At 36.7% G+C, this 25,347-nt stretch overlaps 2 protein-coding genes across 3 annotated transcripts; both read left to right on the plus strand.

Annotated features, from left to right (window-relative positions):
- The first annotated feature begins 1,256 nt into the window (after positions 1-1,256).
- Positions 1,257-2,939, plus strand: LOC126794570 (serine/threonine-protein kinase-like protein At1g28390). Its single transcript, XM_050521320.1, is given in 2 exon segments — positions 1,257-2,783; positions 2,786-2,939. Coding segments are annotated over 2 exon segments (1,515 nt in total). The 5' UTR covers positions 1,257-1,358; the 3' UTR covers positions 2,876-2,939.
- Positions 2,940-21,388: 18,449 nt separating this feature from the next.
- On the plus strand, positions 21,389-22,168 carry LOC126794579 (zinc-finger homeodomain protein 2). Of its 2 annotated transcripts, XM_050521335.1 has the most exons (2): positions 21,389-21,461; positions 21,507-22,168. In XM_050521335.1, exons 1-2 carry the CDS (start codon positions 21,389-21,391, stop codon positions 22,166-22,168), a joined length of 735 nt encoding a protein of 244 aa, XP_050377292.1. The 2 variants fall into 2 exon arrangements, with proteins under 2 accessions (XP_050377292.1, XP_050377291.1); XM_050521334.1 differs by having other exon boundaries at positions 21,389-22,168.
- Positions 22,169-25,347: the final 3,179 nt, after the last annotated feature.

Below are 25,347 nucleotides of genomic sequence, written 5' to 3' on the forward strand. Positions count from 1 at the left end.
CATCTGGGCTCCAGTGGTCCTTTCTATATACATGCTCATCATCATCCACATTTTTACCTCTTTGTATGGAATTGATTTACAAGTGCTACCAATTTTAGAATTGTCATTAATCAAATCCAAACTAATCTGTCACTGTTTCGAGCCTGTTTTGATGCATGCAAACAAAAGAAAGGAACGATAAGGAGATAAAACCACAACCACCGGTAAGTGGTGTAGTGGAATCAGTGGGATCCTACCTCGGGTATTTTCTGATTTGGCAAACAGGTTGGGAGTTCGAACGCGGGGGGGGGGGGAACATTGAAGCTATTATATCCACGAAGGTGGTCAGGGGAGGGGTGCAATGCCCCTTCAGCCAGACGGGGCCCCGGCATATGAGTAATTTTAGCCACCTGTGGGAAAACCTCTGTTGCCAATCCGAAGGTGTCAAAAACTGGCTTCGGAGGGTGTCAAAAAAAAAAGGAGATAAAACCACAATTCATTCCTGATTTGACAACTCCATTTGTTTGAACTTTAATTGTGATGATTCAGAAAAAATAATCACAAAACGTTTGGGTCGGTTCCTAATCCATTTAGTAAAATGGATACTATGTCATTTGAGTTCCAAATATCATGTTATATGGTGATTGACCATTGGCTAATTACAACTTACAAAATTCCCATAACTAATTTATGTTTTCTTGGACAAAAAAAAACAAGTTCTAAATATTGAAGTTATACACAAATTTTGTTTCATGTTAGGTTTTTTGTTTTTTCCACTTTTGTGTTTAGTAAACGTAGAGAATTGCTGAATATGTTTCTTGGAGTCTGAAATTGTTATCGGAACCAAACGAGGCGTAAAATCAAACCTATGAAAGAATTCATAATGAAATGGAAATGCCACCCAACTATCTTAAGTTCAAACCGGTTGTCACTTACAAGTTACAAATGATTCCTTCTTAAGCCTTTGTCATATAACGCCCCCTCCCTCCCTCTCTTTATCATATTGATGATCACTTAATCGCAAGTTCACAACACCAATTTCAATCCATTATTATAAAAGAAACCCTGAAGAAGAATAAAGTTGATTCTATGTTTCATCGTCTTTTGAGTTAAAGACCAACCACCCAAGAAGATTCTTCTCAAAGCAGCACGCTTTTGCATGTACAACAAACTTAACAAATTATATTTCAAAAACTTTGATCTTTTCCTTCTTTATACAAAGCTGTTAAATCAAATATACCAATTCGAGAAGAGAGAAAGAGCCTCTCTCACTTTAAGCACCCACAACCTCTGCACTAATGGCTTTTGCCGCTCATCTCCTCCCCCATCTCCACCCCCACCTTTATTTTCTTCACCTTCTCAACCAACCCGCCTGAAAAATGGGTTACTTCTCCTGCAATGCTGGGTCCGCCGCCGCTATTTGCGACTCCTACAACAACTTACGAAAACCCAAACCCAACAAGCCCATCTCGATCAGGGAGTTCCCCTACGACGTCCTCGCCGCTGCCACCAATGGGTTCTCCGCCGAGAGCTTCTTGGGCAAAGGCAGCCACGGCAGCGTATATAAGGCCATTCTCGACAAAGGAAGCCTCATCGCGGCGGTCAAGAAGACCAAGTACCCGAAGCAAACGACGTCGTTGGGGCGGCGCAACTGCACCACGTGCGTCGCGGCGGAGAACGAGATAGAGATTCTGTCTCGTGTCCGCCACCCCAGGCTCGTGAACCTCATCGGGTTCTGCCCCGACGACTCCAAAAACGACGGGAAGCTCATTGTCGTAGAGTACATGCCCAACGGAACCTTGTACGACATGTTGCACTCCCGGACCAGACCTCCCGGTTGGGTGCGGCGAGTGCGGCTTAGCCTACACGTGGCGAAGGCGGTTCAGGTGCTGCACTGTTCTAACCCGCCGGTGATCCATAGAGACATAAAGTCGTCGAATGTTTTGATCGATGGGAACTGGAACGCGAGGCTTGGGGACTTGGGTTTGGCTTTGAGAGGACACGTGGAGGACGTTCGCGTGAGGTGCACGCCACCGGCGGGGACGTTAGGGTATCTCGACCCGGGGTATCTTGCGCCGGGTGACCTCTCCGCCAAGAGTGACGTCTTCAGCTTCGGGATTTTGCTCTTGGAGATCGTCAGCGGAAGAAACGCCATTGATGTCAACTACAGCCCTCCGTCGGTCATAGACTGGGCCCTACCGTTGATAAAGCACGGTGACTACGCCGCCTTATGCGACCGGAGAATGGGCCCGCCGCCGGACCCTGCAGTGATTCGCCAGCTCGCGGTGTTGGCTGCGAGGTGCGTGAGGTCGACGGCGGAGAAGCGACCCTCGATGGCGGAGGTGGTTGAGTGTTTGAAGGCTGTGAAAGAGAGAGTTCACGCGCCGATTTGGTACAGCTTGAAGCGGCGCGTGTGGGGCGTAGAGAGGGAGGAAAAGGATGATGAAGTGGAGGAGGTGGTAAGGAGTACGAGGGGGAGTAGGAGGAAGTTGAATGGGAAGGTATCGAGTGTGTTGGGCGTAGAGTACGAGGGTGAGGACGAGGCGATGATTGGTGGGAGGGTGTTGAGGTCAAGGTCGATTGGGTCGGTTAATGAGATTAAAGCGGGAAGCGGCGGTGGGGTGCGGATGGGGGCAGGGGTTGCGGTGAAGGTGAGGCTGAGCAAGTCGAGGTCGGTTGGGGGTGTATTGGGTAGTCCGAGGATTGTGCGGCGGAACAAGAGAGGGCTTTTGATCGAGTCGATTAGATTGGACATGTCGAAATTGGTCATTAGTGTGGACGGTGAGAGATCTGATAGGAATTTGCTGGAGAAACCTCTGGTTTCTATCTAACATTGGGGATTATGGGAATATTTTCTTCCATTGGTATTGACCGTATTGTGGTATACCAGATTTGATGATATTCATCATCTTCAATATTTTGATTGACAAATGTAGAACTTGAATCAAACTTGATCTAATTCTGAAAATTGTACCATATTCTGAAGTACAGTAAAGCATATTATTTGATTGTTCATATAGACAAGAATTGTTGTTGACATGTAATGTACAATGTAGAAACATTGTTTAGTGATCGAGAATAGTAAGCTTTTACACTTCATGAGAAGGTGAATGAATAGTTTAGGTTGTCTTCATTTGGATTACACTTCATGAGACGAGACGTAATGAAATGCAATAAGAAATTATCAATCAACTTAATTGTTCATGATATGTATTAGTTTTCAAGGTGATATGCCTGCGTTCTGGGTAACAAAATCTCACATCTGCGGAATCCCCATTTCCAGTGTAGTACCCGAGTTCTTTGTTTGAAGATAGATCTTACAACCAAATCACAAACCTTTAGCCTTTAGCAAAGCAAACACAAATATGACATGCTTATCGAGTTTAAAGTTAAAATCTTCGATCACAAGTTTATACCAAGATTTAATTTAAAGAGAAAAAATTTAATGTAGAACGTGATGGACTTGAAGTGAGACTACTCTTATGGAGCACAAGCATTGAATAATGCACATCAATGAAAACGAATGAGTACCAAGAAAGATGGGTGCTGAGAGCATTATATATAGAGCGCAGGCAGCCATAGGTGAACACTTCAAAGCTAGTTTTTTTCCCGAATATTTGTGGCTGAAATCATTCTCTGATTCTGGTATGTCAGTTCAGTTGAACCAAACGGTTGTTGGATGGCTCATTAAAGCAAACGACGGTAACCACACACGACGGTGGCTCCATTCAAAAGACAATTAATCAATGACATCCTTTTCATTCTACTTGTCAGTTGGGCAGTTAATATATGGTTCTTCGATCTTCTTCTTGCTCTTGTTTTGTATTCTTCGTTGGATGACTTGGATCCTATAGTTATGAATGCAGATTTGCTTGTTGGCCTTTCTCATCGTCCAGTTCGGCAAAGCCTGTCTAACCTTGTTGTCGCTCCTACTCGAGCTTGCTTATATATGTATGTCACTGTAACATCGTCTATTAAATTCATGGGAAGAAAAAAAAATTATCATTGATTTTACGCTCTTAGCTAAAACTTCTTCTAAGATGGTCTATAAGTTCATGCTTCTGACCGAGTCGAATAAGCTGAATTAATATGGATCAACAACAGTTTATTTAAGCTTCTGACTAAGTTTCTCGCTTAGGTATTTATGATAAGAGTAAGGTCTCAATTTGAAGCAAGACATATTGATTGACTCGGGTTACACTTCATACGTCTTCATCTTGTTGTAAATACGCATCAACGACAGACAAATACGAGAGACAGAGAGAGTCCATCTTACAACAGTGATACATCTTTGGGCCTACGGTTTTATTTCAATTTGGGTCTTTCTTAGGGATTCTTGCTCCAAGTTTGGTTCTTGTATTAGTTAGTAGTTACCCGTCTTTTGTTTTTTTGTTTTTTGTTTTGCATCGTAAAAGAGAAAATTCCTTAGGGAACCAATTCATTAATACTCACGGATCTTACATCAGGAGGCCAAAGTATCTCTAATAGTAGCATCTATCAAAATACTATATTTAATTGAAATTTTAAATTTTAACAATCGATTTAACAATGTTATTCCAGCATTAATTGCTACATGTTATTGCATATTTAGCCATTTCTATTGTAATGAATGACAAATTAAGGGTGGCATTTATGGACCGAACCAAATAACCAATTACATACCAATCGAACTAACACATGTCGGTAGTCGACGGTTCAACGGTTACCGTACTTGTTGGTACGGTACAACCGAACCAAGAGCGAAATATAGTACGGTAGTGATACAGAATTTTATACAGTACATCAATACCACCGTTCCGAATTCTAGTAAATGTACGCATTTTAACATAAATACGTATATGTTGCAAAATGCGCTAAGACTTTGCGAGAGCCTAGATTCAAAACTCTGATTTGCAAGGTGCATAAGATTGCCAAAGACCACTGCACCACTTGTTCTCCTTCTTTTTTATTACACAAAAACTATACTTATTCTATCTTTTGACAATTCTTTTGTTTTGTTGCATAAAACACTTTAGTAGAGTCTATCAAAAGTTCAATATATTCTCCTCTTTCCTAAAACCAGAACGAAAATCTTCATCCTCTCGAGATCTCCTTCCTCCCCACAATTTTATCTAACAAAACTGAAATTCTAAACCCATATTCTAATAATATATTTCCTCCTCCACTTTCTCTTTCAATTTCCTTATTCTTTTATCTTCTTTCTTCTCCTCTAGTTCTCCACTTTTGCGAAAATTGCAGATCTGAACAGGGATCGAAGGTCTCTTTTCACATCTATCTTTGCCTCACCTCCTTCTCCGCCTTCGGCTCTTCCTATCTCATCATAGGCACGCCAACCAAAGCATAAAGTTCTCAATCGAGTACTTATTTTTACTCTGGTATTTCAATCAACCACTGCACTTCTTAGTCCGAACGTCTACAACTTCCGGCAAGCGGTTACCGACCAATACCAACCGTGATATAGGTAATCAACAACCTTGGTAAAGGGATCACTTTCGCTTGATTGTGGTATCAAATTTGCGATACCAATAGAAAGGTCAATTGGTAGGGGGTATGAACCGTACCGAACCTATCCTTATGACTAATTGACAAATATAGCAATTCGATTTAACAAATATCAAATTTAGCAATTATGTTGGAGCTTCAATCTATAAAAAAAAATTGACAGATTATTAGAAAATTTCAAATTAGCAATACTGCAGGAGATATGGCCTCATCAAAAACTCTGCCCCATCAAGTGAGTAAAAAGTGTACCACACCCCTACATCAAAATAAGACTAACATCATTCACCTGAGATTGCCGAACATAAATAGATTCCCCCATTTCAATCTAGGGAGCAAGCCGAGACTGATGATGATAGTGTTGTGGTGGAGCGTGGAGCTCAGTCCCAAGGCTCCAAGTGGAATCAATCAATCTAATTTAGGGATTTAGTTAATTTATGAATTAGGACTTTAGTCTATGGGATTAGGGTTGGGTAGTTGGGAAAACGAATGGAAAGAATATAATTTAGTGTGTGTGAAAGGGTTGGATGTGAGTAGGTGTAGGGGATGTTTCAACTTAAAAAATATATATACATATTACTAGTATTATTTTGTTTTGTGATTGGTTGGGGGATGCTTGAGCATCCCCTTGTTATATAGAGGATGAGAAAAATTCACCACATGTGCCTGAATTCTTGTGCACATGTCAATGTGATACCCAAACTTTTAATACTATGAACGTGATACCTGAAGTTAATTTTTAATCTCCATGTGATACCTCTGTCAATTTTTCCCAACGGCACCATTAAATAAGACACATGTTGGTCACGTGAGACCAAATAGAAGGACATAATTGACTTTTAAACCAAACCAACCTAGATAACTTTTTCCCTCCCATCAGTCCTCATTATCGACTCATTTATCGTCTTCAATCAAAAATGAAAAACTCAATTCATCTCTCATTCTCATAATCAACGACCCCCAAAGAGAGAGTCTCATATTCACATAGCAGAGGAGGACCACACCGTAAACACAGTTGAGAGTCGAATCCCTAACAGTAGAGAATTACAGTGATGGAGAAGAGGTGGGGTATATTTCGGGAATTAGAACCACAACCCGAAAGTAAGTTTTCATTCCTTTTGTGATCTCTTTTCTTATATATTCTTCTGGGTTTCAACTTTCTGTAAATTTTGAACCTTGTTTATGTAGAAACCCGAGTTTCATTTGGTCTAGGGTTTCAATGATAAACATATAACAATTGGATTCAAGTGTAATAAAGAACTTATGGTAAAGAGAATAGATTTGTGTGATGGGTTAAAAAAACTATTGTTATTGGACTGTAGTTGAACATTGTCATCAACTTCAATACAGAATTTTCATTTTTCAAATGATTGAAATCCCCAATTCTATAAAAGTTGAATATTTTAAGAGATGATTGAATTTCATAATAATTTGATTAATAAATTAATGTTTTTATACAATTGATGTTGCCATATGACATGATATCAGAACATATATTCTTAGGTTTGCCTCTTGTACAACTTTTACATGATAAGTTTGGATTATAATCGTGTATTATGTTTGATAACCATTGTGATATCAGCTTTTCTTTTTTAATGTTGGAGAGTGTAAATCAGCTGCTCAAATGGAAGCTTACTTCAACTATTTAATTTGATACTCATGGAACCTCATGTCTATCTAAACTACTTGCAGTTTAATTTTAAAAAATTGAATGAATCTCTGATAACAATTGTTGCTAGCTGAATTTGATATTTACTGTAATGTATGTGGTGTTGCTTATCTTATATATGTTACAATGTGTAAAATGCTTATATATGTTATATGTGATTACGTGGGCATAATTGTTACTTATTTTGTTTTTCTAATTGCAGTACCTGAAGGGTTTTACTCAATGGAGATTTGGCATGGAGGGTATTTTGATAAGAAACTAGATGTCACAATGAAGTATAAGGTACTCAAGTTCAATTAGAATTGAGGGAAGATCTACCTGGATGGACTAGATCCTGAAAAAATTGCATGGGTGGAGATAAATAACACTGCTCAAATTGCATTGGGGTACAAAGAATTACCCATCTCTTACCATTTCAAGAAGCCTCGAACTACTTATGGTGAAGGGTGAATTCCTATTAAGAGTGACGGCGATGCAATGGAGATGGTCGGAATGGTTCCACCAAGGACTAGGCAGATTAGTGTATACATTACATTTGGTGGTAAGAGGAGGAAAAGGGAGGCTGAGTTGGAATTTGATGATCCTTAAGACCCATATTGGGAGAACCCTTTGAACAATCAAACAAATGATAAAAAGAAGATGGTCTTTTATGAAGCAAACTTGAAAGCAAGGAGATTAAATGTAGATAAGAGATCAAAGTCTCTACTAAGTGAGGTTATGCCATTAAATTTTGATGGGGTTAATGTGGCTTTAGAGGTTGAAGCAAGTCAGTCAACATTTTTAGGTTTGTCTGATATAGTGAGTGACATGGGTTTGGGGAAAAAAGAAACACTAGTAGAAACGGTGGAGCTGATGGGTAACTTGAATAAGCCAATTCTAAACCTTAACATTAAACCTCAGCCACAAGGAGTAGAAGAAGAGGTGGCAAGAAGAAGACGTGAGCTAGAGAAAAAAGCAAGAGAAGCTGCCGCAAAGAGAGAGACTGAGGCTTTGAAAAAAGCTACAAATGAGGTTGAAAGGAGGGAGAGAGAGGCTGGACTAAGTATTGAAGAGGTTGAAATCATGACAAGAGAGGGGGATAAAAAGTTGGCAAAAGAAGCAATTGAAAAGTTAGTGAGAGATGAGGCGGAAAGTAGGGAGAGAGAGGCTGCTAACAAGAGGGTGAGAGATGCAGTTGCGGCAAGACATAAGTTAGCTGAAGAAATTCAACAGAGACAGACTGTAAAGAAGCAAAAGATAGATCCAAGTATAACAAAATTTAGTGCATCTGAAAAAGGAAAAAGCTTGGTGAATGCAAACAAGGTGGATAAGAAAGGGAAGAAACCAAAAAAAAACAAGATACAAAACAAGAGAAAGAGCAATGCCCTAAGTTGTGATATTGAAGATACGTCAGAAACTAATGATTCAGACTTCCCAATTGACTCTGATTACGATTTGGACCAAGATGAGTTTGATGATGTGGAGTTTGAAGCAAATGTTGTGCAACCAAATATTGTTAAGGAGTTTGAGGATATGGGGTACACAGGCTATTGTTCAGATCAGGCAAGACCGTAAGAGACTCAGATGGGCTAGAGAGTTTGGAAGGATCAAAAATCGATGAAGACGAGGATGGGAACCCATTGTCTAAGAAGCTGATCAAAGGTGTGAAAATCATACCTTGGATAAGATCGCTTGATATTAAAGATCTCAAGTTTAGGGTAGGACATGTCTTCCCTAACTCCGAGTATTTCAAAGAAGTTGTGAGGGAATATGGAATAATAAATCAAAAAGGTGTGTGGTTTAAAAGAAACTCAAAGCATAAGGTTGAAGTTAATTGCCAATGGGGTTGCCAATACAAGTTGTACGCAAGCACTGCTAAAAATAAAGGTGGTCAGATGGTTATTAGGACTATTTTGGAAAAACTTCAGACTAGCCACTTTCTAACCTACAATAGGATTGCACAAGAGGTTGCATATGACTGTTGTTGGATGAAGATTGGTCTAGGAAGGGTATTCACAACCACACTAGTAAGAAATTTAAGTTAGATGTTGGAGTTCAGGCCATCACAAGAGCTCAGAGGAAGGCAAAAAGAATGAATGAATGTCATTACATTCATCAATACAACAACCTTGCTTCTTATAGGAATGAATTGATGAGAAGCAATCCCGGGTCAACTGTTGAGATAAAAATTATGATGGATGGATCAATTAGAAGATTCCAGAGAATGTATATATGTCTTTCAGCATGCAAGGAAGGTTGGATGAGGGGTTGCATCGCATGTCTCTCATTTTCTTATATGGGTGTCACATCAAAGGGAACCACTATGGATAACTTCTAGCAGCTGTTGGAATAAATGTAAACAATGGGATGTGTTTCCAATTGCCTATGTTGTTGTTGAACTTGAGTGCCAAGAGACTTGGTGGTGGTTTCTTGAATACTTGAAAGAGGATTTGAAGATAAAACGAGATAGCTCATACACATTCATGACCGATATACAGAAGGGTCTAAAAAATGTCATAGCATGTCTGAATCTCTTAAATCAACGGTGCATTAATTTTTTTAACTTCAAATTATGACATTGTTTAGCATCTTTTAATATTCTTTTTGTTATTAATCAGGTGTGTTTCAAAAATCTGCTCATATGCATTGTGTGAGGCATTTCTATAACAATTTCAAGCATAAAAATTCTAGGGAGGGATTGAAACAGTTACTATGGAATGCAGCAAGGTCGAGCACAAAGGTTTGGTTCAATAATGGATGAATGAGATACAAGAGCAGGATGAAGATGCTTGGTTATGGTTGCAAGGCAAGGACAGGAACCCTGAGCATTGGTCCAAGGCTTTTTTTTAAGAGGAGTGAAATTGTGACATTTTTCTAGATAATCTTTGTGAGTCATGCAATTCAGCTATTTACAAGCTAGAGACAAAGCTATTCTGACTATGCTTAAAACATGAGATGGGATATAATGGTGAGGCAAGCTAATAGAATGATTGCTTGTGAGAAATGGAACGATATTGTGGGGCCGAGAATAAAAAAGATTTTAGACAAGATTGGTGAGAGAGCTTCATTGTATACAACAGCTAGAGGTGGAGTACTATTTCAGATTACAGGAGGTGGTGAGAATGGAAGCCAGCATGCAGTAGACTTAACCATGCATACTTGCACTTGTAAAAGGTGGCAACTTAGTGGGATACCATGTGTTCATGCCATATGTGCAATCTGATTCAAGCACCACGACTCTACCTTGTATTGTGATGACTATCTCATATTTTCTACATATTTGGAGGCCTACACCCCTATAATATATGCAATTGCATGCCAAGATGAGTGAGAGTATGTTGATTATCCAATTGCACCAGCATTGATAAGCAACAACCGAGTAGGTCTAAGATGAAGAGGATAAAAGAACCAGGAGAGCAAAAACAAACCACTGCTCCCCCTGCTCCCAAAGAAGGAAAATTGCCTGGAGTAATAATTTCATGTGGGGTGTGTGGAAAGCAAGGACACAACAAGCTGGGTTGTCCAGTCACCAAAGCATCAAAAATGACAGCAGTAGTAAGTTCATTAATATGCAAATTTATTCTATATAACGCTTTCAACGTACATATATAGTTTACTAACTTCTGGATTTTTTTTTGTTATAGGGTGAAGGGTCATCAACATATAAAAATACAAGTAACAAAAGGCAGAGAAACAACAAGAAGGTATGATTTTAGATGTTGGTGTTTTTAAAAATTGAAATGACATAATTGTTGGTTTCATCTTAGTTTTGGGATGGTTTATGTAGCCTAAGAGAGCACCTCTTCCAGAAGGTTGTGCTAACTTGAAGGAACAAGTCATAAGATCAAGGAAAACATGGAAGAAGATGAAAGAAGTTGTTGGTGATGGGTCTACTACTTCAGTTGGTGATTTTTCAAGAATAATGCAACAACCTTCAACTCAATGTAGCCAAAATGTCGTTGGAACAACTGCACAAAGGAAAGCATTCAAGCCTATGCCTCAAAGTCAGGGTTCATCTAAATGGGCAGCTATGTGAACATTGTACCAATTTTACATTGCTCTTAAAATGCAGGATTTGATCTCTTTTGCTTTTGTTTGACTTTATATGTTGGGATATAAGTTTCTTAGTAGAGAATGTGTTTGAATGATACTGGACAAATTAGTTTTTTTTTCCTCGAAATAATGATGGACAAATGATTGGGCATGATCAAACATATGATCTTTAGAAGTGGATCTTTTTGCAGGTTTGCATGAATCAAATGATAGAACATAGAGATGATTGTTCAACTATGAATTTTTCATGTTTTGAGTGTTACACGTTTGTAGCAAAAATGTGATATGTGAAGGGAATCTATTGATTTTGTTCAATTTGTTCAAGATTATTTGCATGTTTCAATGTCAAATTTGATACAAGGGAATAAGATTTGAACCATTTTGTTAAAGAAGTTCACTGCGAACTTTCTTTAGAAACCATTTTGGATAAATTTCATACATAAACGACTTTTCTCTCTCTGTCTTCTTCTTATTCTTTGTGGTTTTAATTACAAAATCTTCAAGTATCTCATCTCCACCACCCAATCAAAAACCCACCTAAAATCCTCATTTCGCATCTCAAGCCCTTCTCTACTTTCCGAAACACCGAGCGCGGCGGCAGCAATTCCAACGCTAGACCCACACCGCACAAGTCCAAGCCTTCGTCGTCCTTCTCCTCCACCATCGTCATCCTTTTCGGGTGGTGGAGATGAGATACTTGGAGATTTTGTAATTAAAACTAGAAAAAAAAAGAAGAAAACAGAAAGAGAGAAAAGTCGTTTATGAAGAAAATTATCCAAAATGGTTTCTGAAGAACATTCGCAGCGAACTTCCTTCACAAACCGGTTTCAAGTTGTTTATGCCCTTTCTAAAATGGGCATGTGCTGCACACGTGAGAAAAATAACGGGTTTGTGCGAGAAAATGGCCTTCGGCCCCTTGTTGATAGCAAATAATGAGTTTGGGTACCACATTGATAGTTTTATAAGTCTGAGTACCACATTGACCTTACCACCAGCGTTTAGATACTGATGGTGAATTTTTATTTTTTTCTTTAATTTAAAAATTACAAGCTCGCTCACCCTTATGGTCAATTTAAGGAACTTTTGTGGGACAAATGCATTTTAACCACATGTATTAGATTAAAACACAGAAATAATAACAATTTATAATTGTGTATTTATTGTTGGCCGATAAATTCACTTAAGAGACGCACAGTTCTTTTATAATTGTCTCTAAGGTGAGCACGATTTTAATAATTTATGCTAAAAGTGATTTGCTTAAGTTATATATATATATATATATATATATATATATATATATATATATATATATATAGCCCCTTCTAATGATAGATCTTTTTTTTAGGTATTTTAAAGGGATAGCTCAATAATCAACTTTTTGATTACATTTTCACATCTCCACCGTTCAACTTTTAGGGTCTAATGTGTAGATCACTTCTGTAAAATTTCAACCAAAATGATGACCGTTAAGATATCAAACTTTGTGAAAACAATGGATGCACCAAATCTATCAAACATAAATCGTTCATGCTTATAAGTTTAAATCTCAGTTTTGAATGCCTTAAACATCTCAATTTTGTCTGATTTTACAGATGTGATATACAAATTACTCTACATATTGAACGGTGGAGATGTTAAAAGGTGATAAAGAAGAGATAATAACAACAAGAGATAATAAGAGAGTTGAGACGTAAGGATACACTAGCTAGCTCAAGAACACTCTCTACTTACCTTTTTCAAAAGAAGGCCGGGTGACATAGGGTGATAGGGGAAAGGGCTTGGCATGGGAGTTATATATACTTAAAACCTTTCTTTTAAATTATATTTTGAAATGATGGAAATGTTTTTCTTATTTATTTTTTATTGAATCGCTTTTCTTATTTGTTTGGATTTTTTTAAGAACAATATGAAAAGTGAGAAAGAAGTAAAAAAAATTGGTACATGGGAGTAATAAATCTGAACATTAATTTGAGAAATCAGTCATCGACCAAATTTTTTTTTTTTTTTTTTTTTTTTAGAAAACAGACGTAATTTGACAGAGGGACATGGAAAAGGGAAACGGAAGTGAGGTCAGAAACCCTAAACCCTTCAATATTTTTTCTTCTCGCTTGTCGTTATCTCCTCTCGATTCCCTCTTCCGTCTTCAAGGTTCAAACGAGTGATCAAATTAAGAAGTCATGCATGCATATGGTCAGAGTCTCTCACTCACATCTCACAGGGTACATTAAACAGACTCTATGCAAGTACAGCTATACCCCGATCTAAATGGAACCAGAAAATCTAGTCTTCTAGACCTTCAGTCTTCATTCCATAATCTATGTGAGTCGATCTCTGGTCCTTCATCTAGCTAATAAATTAACGCTGACCATTTGCTGGTCTTCTCTCTCTCTCTCTCTCTCTCTCTAGATGCAGAACGGTCTGAACAAGTGAACCCACACTTCGCTTTTTCAGACTTCCGGAGTTCCGGACACGAGATGAGGGAATTTACGTTTACCTCACCAGGACAAAACTCGAGCAGCTAACTTGATAAACGAGGCCAGTCTTGATATGAAACCAGGCCCAAAGCATTTCAAAGAGGCTCAGGGTACGGTGCAGGGCAGCATATAATCCATAAATAGCTCAGCCAAACCTTCTAAGTTCTCACTAATTGATATATACTGTTTCTTAGTATCCTGACTCCTGAGACGTACTGTAAGAAAATATAATAAAATTTACTCAATTTTTCAAACAAAAGTAGGTTAGTAAAGTACACTAATCAACTCACAAAAAGAAAATATGAAGAATAGATCGCAAATTAAACTTTTGAATTCTGTTGGGATGTAAGCAAAGAATAATCACAATTATACATTTATCTTGCAACACTCCCTTAACAACTACCACGAAACTCATATATACAATATATTTTATCTTTTTTTTTCATTTCTTCCTTCCATGCTTTATTTTAGGTAAAATTGTCAAAATACACTCTAAATTTGGTTGAAATTGTCAATTTTCACCACGAACTTATATTTGAGTCAATTTACCTCCTAAACTTGGTAAAAATTACCGATTTGCACCTCATCTGTTACATTTAACTGATTATATCCAATTTTGTGTCACATGTCATGCACATAAGAAGTCATTTTGTCATTTTCTATTTATATTTTTCTTAAAAACAAATAAAATATTCTTTAAAATGATGCTTAATTTTTTTAATCAAATTATGTATTTACATCTTTTTTTCTACATACTTAATCCTACTTAGAATTATATATTTAACATACTCACTCATTCAAATATAGTGTGTTGTGTATATATATATATATATATATATATATGTATGTACACATATATTTTTCATTTTCTATGTATTTATTTATATTTTTCTAATATATTTTAACATATTATATCACGTAAAATAATAAATATATAAATCAATAGCATGTTTTAAAAAAAAATAAAAAAACATAGTAGTACGTGTTCCTTTTAAGTAATTTTATTAATTTATTTCATTATTAAATATGAATACATATATAATGACAATACGGCCCCTCAAATGTATGATATGTGACTTAAAATTGGATGAATATCATTAAATTTAACGAATAAGGTGCAAATTGGCAATTTTTACCAAGTTTATGAGGTAAATTGACTCAAATACAAGTTCGGGGTGCAAATTGATAATTATAACCAAATTTAAGGTGCAAATTGGCATTTTTGCTTTTATTTTATTTAAACACAAATTTTTAATTTTGTCATTATTAACAGTTGTAAAGCATCCATTTTCAATATAAACTAGAAGGATTATATTTGCACCTCTAAAACTTTTGTACATACCTCTATCATATTTCTATTTTTCGTTGATCGTGTCAGTCATATGTGTAATAAGTACCGAAGATATACACAAACGTTTTAGAGGTGCAACTACTGAACAACCCCCTAGCTATAATTCCTATAAACTATATCCGGGGATGAAGCCAAACTTTAATTTTTTATTAAATTCTCTAACATATATGAAACGAATTCCATTGAGTAGAATAGATAAACACCCCATTGGAGCTGAGATGCGTGCTATTAGAAGATATGCCAAAACGAGGATAGCCGATAGCCCCTCCAAATAGCACTGATTTGTTGGAATTACCCTTTCACCATCTGTGTACAGTGTAAACCTCTCGAGAAATCTCATTTAAATACGCACCGCGAGAGATTTACCTACAAGAACAGAGAAAGAGAACGGTCTTGTCATTGGTATTATGTATCTTCCAAGACTTTAATATATGAAGTTTCATTTGTCCAAAAGAAAAAAGTAAAAAGAAAAAGGTTTCTGTATGGGCGAGGCTAGGCACAGTAGACCAGAATAGAGTACTGTAGAAGGAGCCCTCGATCCTATTATTTTCACGACAACATCAATAATCCAACATCACTCCATGTCTCCATACCAAGGACGAGGGCAACTGTAACGCCAGTTGATTAGTCTAATCGATGTCCAATCCAAACCAACTTTGTATATTGAAACTTTCAAGTTGCACGTTCCACGCTCGAGTGTTGAGTTTACTATCTCCATCCTTCTCAATTCTAACATCTTAATCACCATTATGAATTCATATATCTTTTCGAATCACTGTAATTTTCGGTGATATTCTACTAGCATATAGATATTATCAAGCAAATGTGAGGTAAGTAATACGTACTTGGAAACAGTTCCGTGCATTAGAGGAGATTAAAAAAAACTGTACGTCAGTACGTGTTCATATATAACTTCATACCTACGGTGGATAGAGGAGAAAGAGACTGATGCACGTGGGATATTAGTATGAATGTGTGGTGAATGTTATTGTTATTTGTCATACAGTAGAGCAACATATAATTTTCCTCATTTAACATTCTGACAAATAAAATGAAACCAGTCGTATTACACGTATATAAAAGAGTACAAGATATGCTTTGCAAAATAAGATAGTAAGAAAGGAAAGGAGGAAGCTAGCTAGATATTTAGGAACGGGAATTAAGAACAATTAAAATGTAGTTCTTTGAATTATTTATATATCAATAACTATATATAGTTCATTTGTTCATATACCGATCTTAACCGACGAATCCCGATCCACAGTTGTAATGTTAAACCAACGAACCATTGCCGCTCAAGATCTTCCCGAACAATAAGCTTGCAGCCGTAATTCCGTACACGATGAAGGAAAATGAAAGGACTTGGCTAAGGCCTAGATATAAAATCCATGCAAAGGCCTTTTGTGTGTAGTATAAGGATTGACAGCACTATTTACATATATATGAGAAATTAATAATCGTTCAAGCTGGTGCACACAAATATCAGATTCTCCAAAGAAAAGAAAAGAAGAGGTGTTCACAATTTCACATCGTTAGATCTGTTGAAGGAGCAGAGAGGACGTGACATAAACATAATGTCTGAAAATGGAGGGCAAGGCAGCTCCCCGAAAATGCAAACAATTTAATGTCGGTACGGTTATTGTCATCTCACAATCTACTTTGTTCATCCTATAACTTATTATTTTATTAAAATACTATTATACCCTGAAGTAAAATTGTCACATATCGGGACCTGCTCCACCGTAACATGATATTTTTCGCTTTGGACACTCTCCTCTCTGGCCCTCACGGTTTTGTTTCTAAGAGCTCACGAGCAACTTCCCAGTAAGTCACATATCTTGGGATTGTTGTAGGCTCAACTTGCTTAACTTCGGAGTTCTCATCCCCTCCGAAGTCAGTGAGCCCCTAAAAGGCCTCATATTAGATGAAGGTGGGCATGTACCTAAGTAGCACGGACACGGACACGAGTGTCCGTATTGGACACGATTCGATACATAGACACGACATATAGAATTTTATTTTTGACACGGACACGTTAATTAAATATTATTTTTAATGTATATATATTTATTTTAAAAATTATTTTATAAATTTGAAAGTATTTAGAATTTTAGATGTATATATATATATATATATGTCAAAGTGTGCATTAAAATGATGAAAACATAACTTGTTTGAATAGCTAAGGACTTGATAAGTACCTTGGATAACCAAGGTTCGAATCCCACCACAAGCATTCTTATTTTTATCATGAGTTTCTCTTTTTATATATATTAAAGTGTGCATAAATATAACAAAAACTGAATCTGTTGAAATGGTTGAGGAGTTGTTGAGTGCCTTCGATGAGCAAGGTTCGATTCTCACCATAAGCACTTTCACTTTTATTATGAGTTGGTGCGTGTCCGATTCGGGTACTCGCGTGTCCGATTTGAATACTCGCGTGTCCGGACCGTGTTCAAAGTCAGTTCGCGTGTCCGTGTCCGTGTCGGACACGCAATACGGTGCCATGAGCACGTGTCTGTGCTACTTAGGCATGTACATATAAGACACATCACCTCCTATCCATTTGCCGATGTGGGATATTTCAAAAAAAAAAATTATTATAATTGATAATAAGTTATTTAAATTTAGGCTAAATTTTAAGAATGGTACATTTTGCTCCACTAATAATTAAGGTTACTCTATTTTCAAAACTATCATATAAGTACATAAACTACATATTTCGATCTACTTTTGATACATATTGTTATTTACTTGGTTAGTTGATATGGTTACCGATATACTTTCAGGAGTAAGTTGGTATTCTCAGTAGTGATGAATAATGGAAAACTACTTTTACTCATTTTACATTGTTTTTTTCTCATTTCTTTGTATGTGTAATGGAAAGCTTCCTCAAAATTATGTTGTACGTGTAATCGATGAAATTATTGATTTTGGGGTTATTAACAATTTACTATGGGTATCTAGGTCTTAGGGTTATAAATAATTTCATCCCCTCTTGTCTCCCCCATCTTGCTCTAAACCACAGTTCCGGTCAAATATGGGTCATTTCCTTGCATTTTGTTTTCTTTCTCCTCCTCTTCTTGCACAACCTCAATTATTATTTCAATCAACATGTTATGAATGAGAAAGATAAACCCATAAATTTCAAAGATGGAGGAGAAGGGGGGATAAATTATTTATAACCCTAAGACCCAGAGTAAAATTGTTAATAATCCCAAGACCAATAATCTCATTGATTACACTTGCAGTATAATTTTGTGGAAATTTCCATTACGCAGACAAAGAAGTGTGAAAAAAAAACAATGTAAAACGAGTAAGAATAATTTTCCCTTCTTCATTACTACTGAGAAGACCAACTTACCCCGGAAAGTTTATCGGTAACCATATCAACTAATCGAGTGAATAGCAATATGTATCAAAAGTAGATCGAATTATATAGTTTATGTACTTATATGATAGTTTTGAAAGTAAAATATTTTGATTATTAGTGGGGCAAAAATCATGTATCATTCTTAAAATTTAGCCTTAATTTTATATATGTTTTTGTTTCTTTCACAAAACATACATCTATTAATATATATAAATATATATATATTAAATAGTTAAAATTGAAATTAATGAAAAGATCAAAATCTTTATACTTATGCAATATTGTTAAATTGAAGAGTGTGTTCTTGTTTTATTTGGAGTTCAATGTGATTGATTTTTTTTTCTTAGCTGATATTTTAAATTTTAACTAAATCATACTATTGATATACGTATAAAGGAGAAAATTACAGTATATGACCCCATTTTATATTTACAAAACCTAGTTACATGGAGTAGTAATTGTATTTTTTTTTCTTAATAAAGATTGTCAAAATAAATTTGAAATAAAATCTGAACAAAATTTAAAATTGAAAAAAGAAATTGTGTGATGTAGGGTGAAAAAAATAAGCTTAAAATTGAAGAAATTATGTTGGGTTATTGAAAATGGGTAATTTAAGTGTTATAATTGGGTGAACAAAATAATTTGAAAATATAAAAAATATACATGGAGTGAAAAGAGAATGTGAAGTGAACAAAATAAAATGGGAATTAGCAATAGCTACCCCTTTAATTTTTGCTGTGTTAAATCAGTGTACTATCCTTCCTCCTTACTCCTTAGCTTACAACACTTCTACTCCCAATTCTTCAACCACCAAACTTACCCTCAATGCCACCCTCTATTTACTCCATTTCATTTGGTTCATCAGTCATCAATTATTATTCATTTTGGCAGATAGTTCATCCATCTCCCCAAACATACAAAACTCCCTAAGTTGTCATACCAAGCCAAACTAATAGACTAAACATAATTTATTAGCTTTTATTAATTTCTCTTAAATTATAATTGTCACGACAAAAGAAGTTAATTGAGTTTGCAAACTATGAAATGGAGTGACGTAAGATCACGTGAAAAAAAAACTTTATTAAGCGTTAAACTTTGAAACATAAATGTGCACAAGAAAGTCCACATGCAATTAGAAAAAATTGCCAATTTTAGTTAACATATCGAATAAGATATGGATATCACAAACAAACTATATTTTGTATATATATATATATATATATATATATATATATATATGAGATTAATTATGTTCAAAGTTGTGCCAAACTAGAGTTAAATGTCACCTAATAAGGATATTTTTGTGAAAGCTTGTAGCGCTAGCAAGTGAGACGAACGCTACAAAGATACTCTTTCTAATATGAGATCATTGGTTCAAACCCTTGTTAAAAAAACATCCATTTGGAAGGAGTCAAAACCCAAATTGCTCCTGATCCTAGAGTGGTTAGCTCACTCAACCATCAATTTAATTTTTTGTAACAAAATAATAATAATGTTAATTGTCCATTTTTACTGTTCTTTTCATTATGTAATTCTCTATAATATCTCACGCAAAATTAAATAGTTTTGTTATTATTGTAATTCCTTTCTTATGCCAGCTAATAAGTCCGGTACGTTTAATGGAAGACACCGGAACTTCGTATTCCTAAATATTTTTGTATCACGTCTAATACTGTATAAGTTCAATTATCGCACCTTGTTATCGAAGTTGAAGTTGATATATTCTTTATTCAAGGGAAGAAGTTGAAGCTGATATAGTAGTAATGTACTTAGAAAGAAAAGATTATTGTGATTTGACTAATTTCTCTTTATCTTTTCTAGTTAGTGGTGCACTATTTGCAAACATTTGAGTACAAAGCTAGTGGGTTGGTTATAGGGAAACAGGTCTATCAGTCTTATCCCTGTTCTCAAACATCAGTGCTACGTCATTGTTTTGGAGAATACTGGTCAAGTGGGCGGGCATCACTCCTTTCCCGCTGCCATTTTCCTTTTTTCCATTTTCATGCTATTACTGATTACTGAGAAAGTGATTCCCCACTCTATACTTTTAACCAGAGAGAAAAATTATACAAAACAGAGGACAGTACTGTCTCCACAGAAAAGGAAAACCCAGAACCCTAAAACAAGGACCATAATTCACCATCGAATAATTAACCCAAAAAATGAACAATATATATGATATAGTTAGAGCATCAGCAAAAACCCAAAGAACAAAACCAACCAGTAAAGGTTTTCCAAAATTAACCTCTTCCTATTACCCCACGTTTGGTTCATAGAATATAAAGGAATTGAAACCAATTCTTTGTTCTTTCCATTGCCAGCCATGAGAATATTAATTTTCTATCAGGTTTCTTTTCTGGTGTTTGGTGTTGATAGAGAAATGAATCGAAAATTCAGTCTATTTTTCTATAATACCCTCACATATGGTATAAAAAAGGATAATATAGTACAAAATTTTAATAATGATTGTAGAACTTAATTAGGAAAATGATTCCACAGGAATGAGGAGGGAAACACTTTCCTCCCTATTTTCCAATCCATTTGGAACCAATTTAATTTCCCTCTCTTTTTCTTGAGCTCTCAAACAAAGGAAAAAAGCTATTTTCCTTTCTCATGCCATAGTTTCTTTGAAACAAACATAACCTTAACCTTAAAGGAGAAAGAGTGAGAATAAGACAGGTGTTTTTTTCTGCATATAGAGGAATTGATGGCCACACTCTCTTCCTCTTCTTATCTTCTCCTCTGAGCTGCACTGAATCCTTTTTTTCCTTTCATATAGAACCAAATAAAAAGATTAATAATTTATTTTAATTATTACGTTATTAAGTAACAGATGTACTTAGATGTAATAATACAAACAAAAACCTTGGTCATATTTATATGTATATCTCCGATGGTGGAAGCTTTGTGCTGATCATCGATTTCAGTTGCAGGTAGCTAGCTACCGGCTATGTAGATCCTTCAGTTCTTCACTTAAACCACATCCCGAGAGAAACAGAAAGACAGAGAGCATGGAATTTAGCGACCATCACGACGACCAAGACGAGGAAATGGAGCTCAGCCCCACGGCGCCAACACCACCAGGTTACGACGCTTCCAGGTCCAAAATGGGCAGCGGCCGCGGAGGAGAGGCCACCCCCAGAAAAAGGGGCGGTGCTACCAACTCAACGTCTACCGGCTCTAATATCAGGTACAGAGAATGTCTGAAGAACCACGCCGTTAACATTGGAGGCCATGCCCTCGATGGTTGCGGCGAGTTCCTTGCTGCTGGAGAGGAGGGCACGCTGGACGCGCTGCAATGCGCCGCGTGCAACTGCCACCGAAATTTCCACCGCAAGGAGCCCGCAGAAGTCGGTGGAGGGGCCACTCTCGCCAACCACCAACAGCAACACACCCAGCAGCCGTTCTCGGCTTACTACCGCCACCCTTATCCACCCCAGCCATCGGGTTACCTCCACCTCACCACGGCGCAGCCGCACAGGCCTATTGCCTTGCCCGCCGCTGCTGGGTCGGGCGGGTCCCACAGCAGGGAGGAAGGGGACGACGTGTCGAACCCGAGTTCAAGCGGGGGCGGTGGGAGTGGGGTTGGGCTGTTGAAGAAGAGGTTTAGGACCAAGTTTACGGCGGAGCAGAAGGAGAAGATGGTGGAGTTTTCTGAGAAAGTGGGGTGGCGGATTCAGAAGCATGACGAGGCGGCGGTGGAGGAGTTCTGCGCCGAGACTGGGGTGAAACGACAGGTGCTCAAGGTTTGGATGCACAATAACAAGCACACTATCGGTAAGAAGCCCTAATAAGGGTTAGCATCATCACCATCTTCTTCAAATTAATCAAGTTTCATTAGCTCAGGGAGAGAGAGATGGGTCAATGTTTGTAGTTCAATATTTAGCTTGCTTGTTAGATTATCTTCAGTCAGTCATTAATGCGAGGTAAACTAATTAGCAATAACTAAGAGCATGCTAGAGAGAAGCCATTGTAATCTCTGCTGTGAATTAATAATTTTCATGTAGTTCTATCAATCATAGTTTAACTAGCTAGCTTAGCTTAGCTAGGGTTTCTATTTGTTTGTCGATTTTTCTGTCTCATCTTAATTAGTTTTTCTTCAGTATAATTGGTCGCTGATTACTTAACCTGATAATTAATTAATAGGCTCTGCTAATTAAAGCTCAAAGCTTCTCTGTTGCTCAATGGAAAATCTATAATCCATTCACATTTGCCGTAAACTCCCAAACTGAATCAGAGCTCCCATTTCCAATTTCCTAAACTTAAGCTGAACTGGGTTGTAATAAATTTGCAATAATCATGGTGATAATGATGACGATGATGATAAGGGGTTGGTGATCAAACCAAAGATAGCTGCAGTGAAACTCCCAAAAGTCCAGTCAAAACGTGTAAATACCGGCATGCAAGGCAAAGGCAAAGCATAGCTACAACTAAAAGCTGGAAAACTGTTGTTTCTTTCTTTCTTTCTTTCTTTCTTTCTTTCTCTTTATTTCTGTTCAATTTGTTTTTGTTTCTTAATCAAATCTGTTTTTTTTTTCGGGATATGAAGTCTGTACATATATCACCACATATGTCAAGATTTCCTTATTTTCGTCCATGATCTCACTGCTATGTAGAGGCTTCATCTTTACTCTCCTTCCCTCGGTGTTTCTCTCTCATATTTAATTTGGCTCAACCTCTTTGGATGCAAATATGCATTGCATTCTGGTCTTTTCTGGACATTTCGACCAGAAAAAAACTGAAAGCATTAAGGAGCTGCTGGGGTTCAATGACAATTACTCGAGAGTTTTTCTGAGCTAAAAGGCAACATGTCTCATCACTCTCATGCATGAGAAGAAGCTAGATCGATTACCCACTGCATTGGTTTTACATTTCGATTTAAATTTTCGGAACCTCTGATCCTTAATTATATATAGCTAGCTGTAAATTTTGTTTGTTTGTCTCACAAGGACTGAAACGGCATTCATGATCCGTCTCAATCACAACCTTGGTTTCTGTTCTCTCTAATTTTTTTCAGTTGGTAATTAATATCAAACACTTCAAGAAAATCCATCTGCAATTAGAAAAATGATATATACTCTCCGTCTTTTAATACAAGTCGTTTTAGGAATTTTCACACCGATTAAGAAACAATTATAATGATAATTTAACTCATATTTAAGGCTTCATTGATATACATCCCCACAATGAAATTAATGATAATTGATACTCCCACAATGAAATTCTTGTCATTATTGTGGGTTAAGAATAAATTAAAAAATATTATGAAGTAAAAATTAAAACGACTTATATATTGAAACGAAAATCAAAACCTAAAACGACTTATATTAAAATACGGAATGAGTATAACATCTTCAATTACTGCATGTGCTTAGAATACAGTTCACTAACAGTCGTTTTATGTTTTTGGGTACAAAGTTAATTAACACTTGTTCAACAATTAAAAAAGTGATGATCGATCTAGCAAGTTGCAGGAAAGGAAACTTACCATTGAAACACACTAGCAGCTAGAGTTGTGGCTACCAATAATCTTGTTAGTAATATAGCCTAAAGACAAGGACGTCTTCGAGGAACATGCAGAGAACCACAAACTACGTACGTAATTGCTTCGCCTCTACGGGCATCCTATATGGAACAGAATATCCCATATGAAAACCAAAAAAATTAACACGTTAATTAGTTTCTTGCATTAAAATTATCAAATAAAAATAATCAAACCACGAGTCCTTTGTTCGAAAAGGTTGGCTTAGATTAGAGCCATATGAAATCTCACGTTGGAAAAAGTGAATAGTCATCCTTAATTTATAAATATTGATACCACACACTAATGTCAATGTCTTTTGTGGAAAACCTTATATCCTAACTCTACCGGGTGGCTAAAAAGTGGGGAGAGTGTTGATATTGTTGGACCCAAGTGTGGGAGACTGTTGGCCATTTCTGCACAACAAACTGGTATCAGAGCCCAAGTTACGTTTAGAACTTGATGTCTCGTACGATCGAATTTGGTAGAGACCACATTTGAATTGAGATCACAAGATTTGGAATTGGATGCTTGTGGTCGAGGTTGAGCTATTCGGATCGTGAGATAATTGGTGATGACTCAAATCACGCTAAGTTGAAGATTGCTATAAAATGTTGGCTTAGATTAGAGCCGTACAGAATCTCATATTAGAAAAGGTGAAGAGTCATCCTTAAATTATAAAAATTGATACCACACACGCTAATATTAAAATCTTTTGTGGAAAATCCTATACTCGAACTCCACCGGATGACTAAAATTGGAGGAGTATCGACATATTAAACCTCTGTATGAGACAACGTCCTTAAATCTCCACGCAGCAGTCAGTCTAGCTTTGTTGACCGAGAAACTAGACTGGAGCTCTACCTACAAAGTTGTCATCCCAAACTTGCAATTTTTCAAAACTCAAAATTGGTCAAAGATGATCAAATAATAGTGTATATAACGTAGAGTTTTCAGTTCACAGTGAGTTTTTTGTTTTTATTATTGATGCCACAAAATACAATTAAAATTACTATCTCATGTTTAATGAATTGCATGTTAGGTAGAATCCTATGCAAATTCTCCCTTCTTTTGAGAGTCGGTGGTGTTGATTCCCGCCCACTATTTTTTTTTTTGGTCAATACGAATGCGAAAATTCATTAAAAGCCAACCGGCCAAACCAACAACACAGTGAACAGAACAACAACTGAACGAAGGAAACACTAACCAAACTACTGGATCTCATCATACTAAAATCATGGTGGCCGGTGACCATCAGATCTCAGAATTTCAAGGAGGGAGTTCGGAGGACGATTGGTCCAGTCCGAGGAACACACCTTCACATTAGCTTCACCATTGCAAGCTATGACGACTCTAGTTATAGTATTCTGCTTGGGGTTTTTCTTTGGTAGTCTCTCTTTTCCCTTTCTTATTAGTGTTGGTTCTGTCTTAGGCCTCGTGTTAGGTTAC

The sequence above is a fragment of the Argentina anserina genome, chromosome 5 (genome assembly GCF_933775445.1).
Source record: "Argentina anserina chromosome 5, drPotAnse1.1, whole genome shotgun sequence".
Lineage (NCBI taxonomy): Eukaryota > Viridiplantae > Streptophyta > Magnoliopsida > Rosales > Rosaceae > Argentina > Argentina anserina.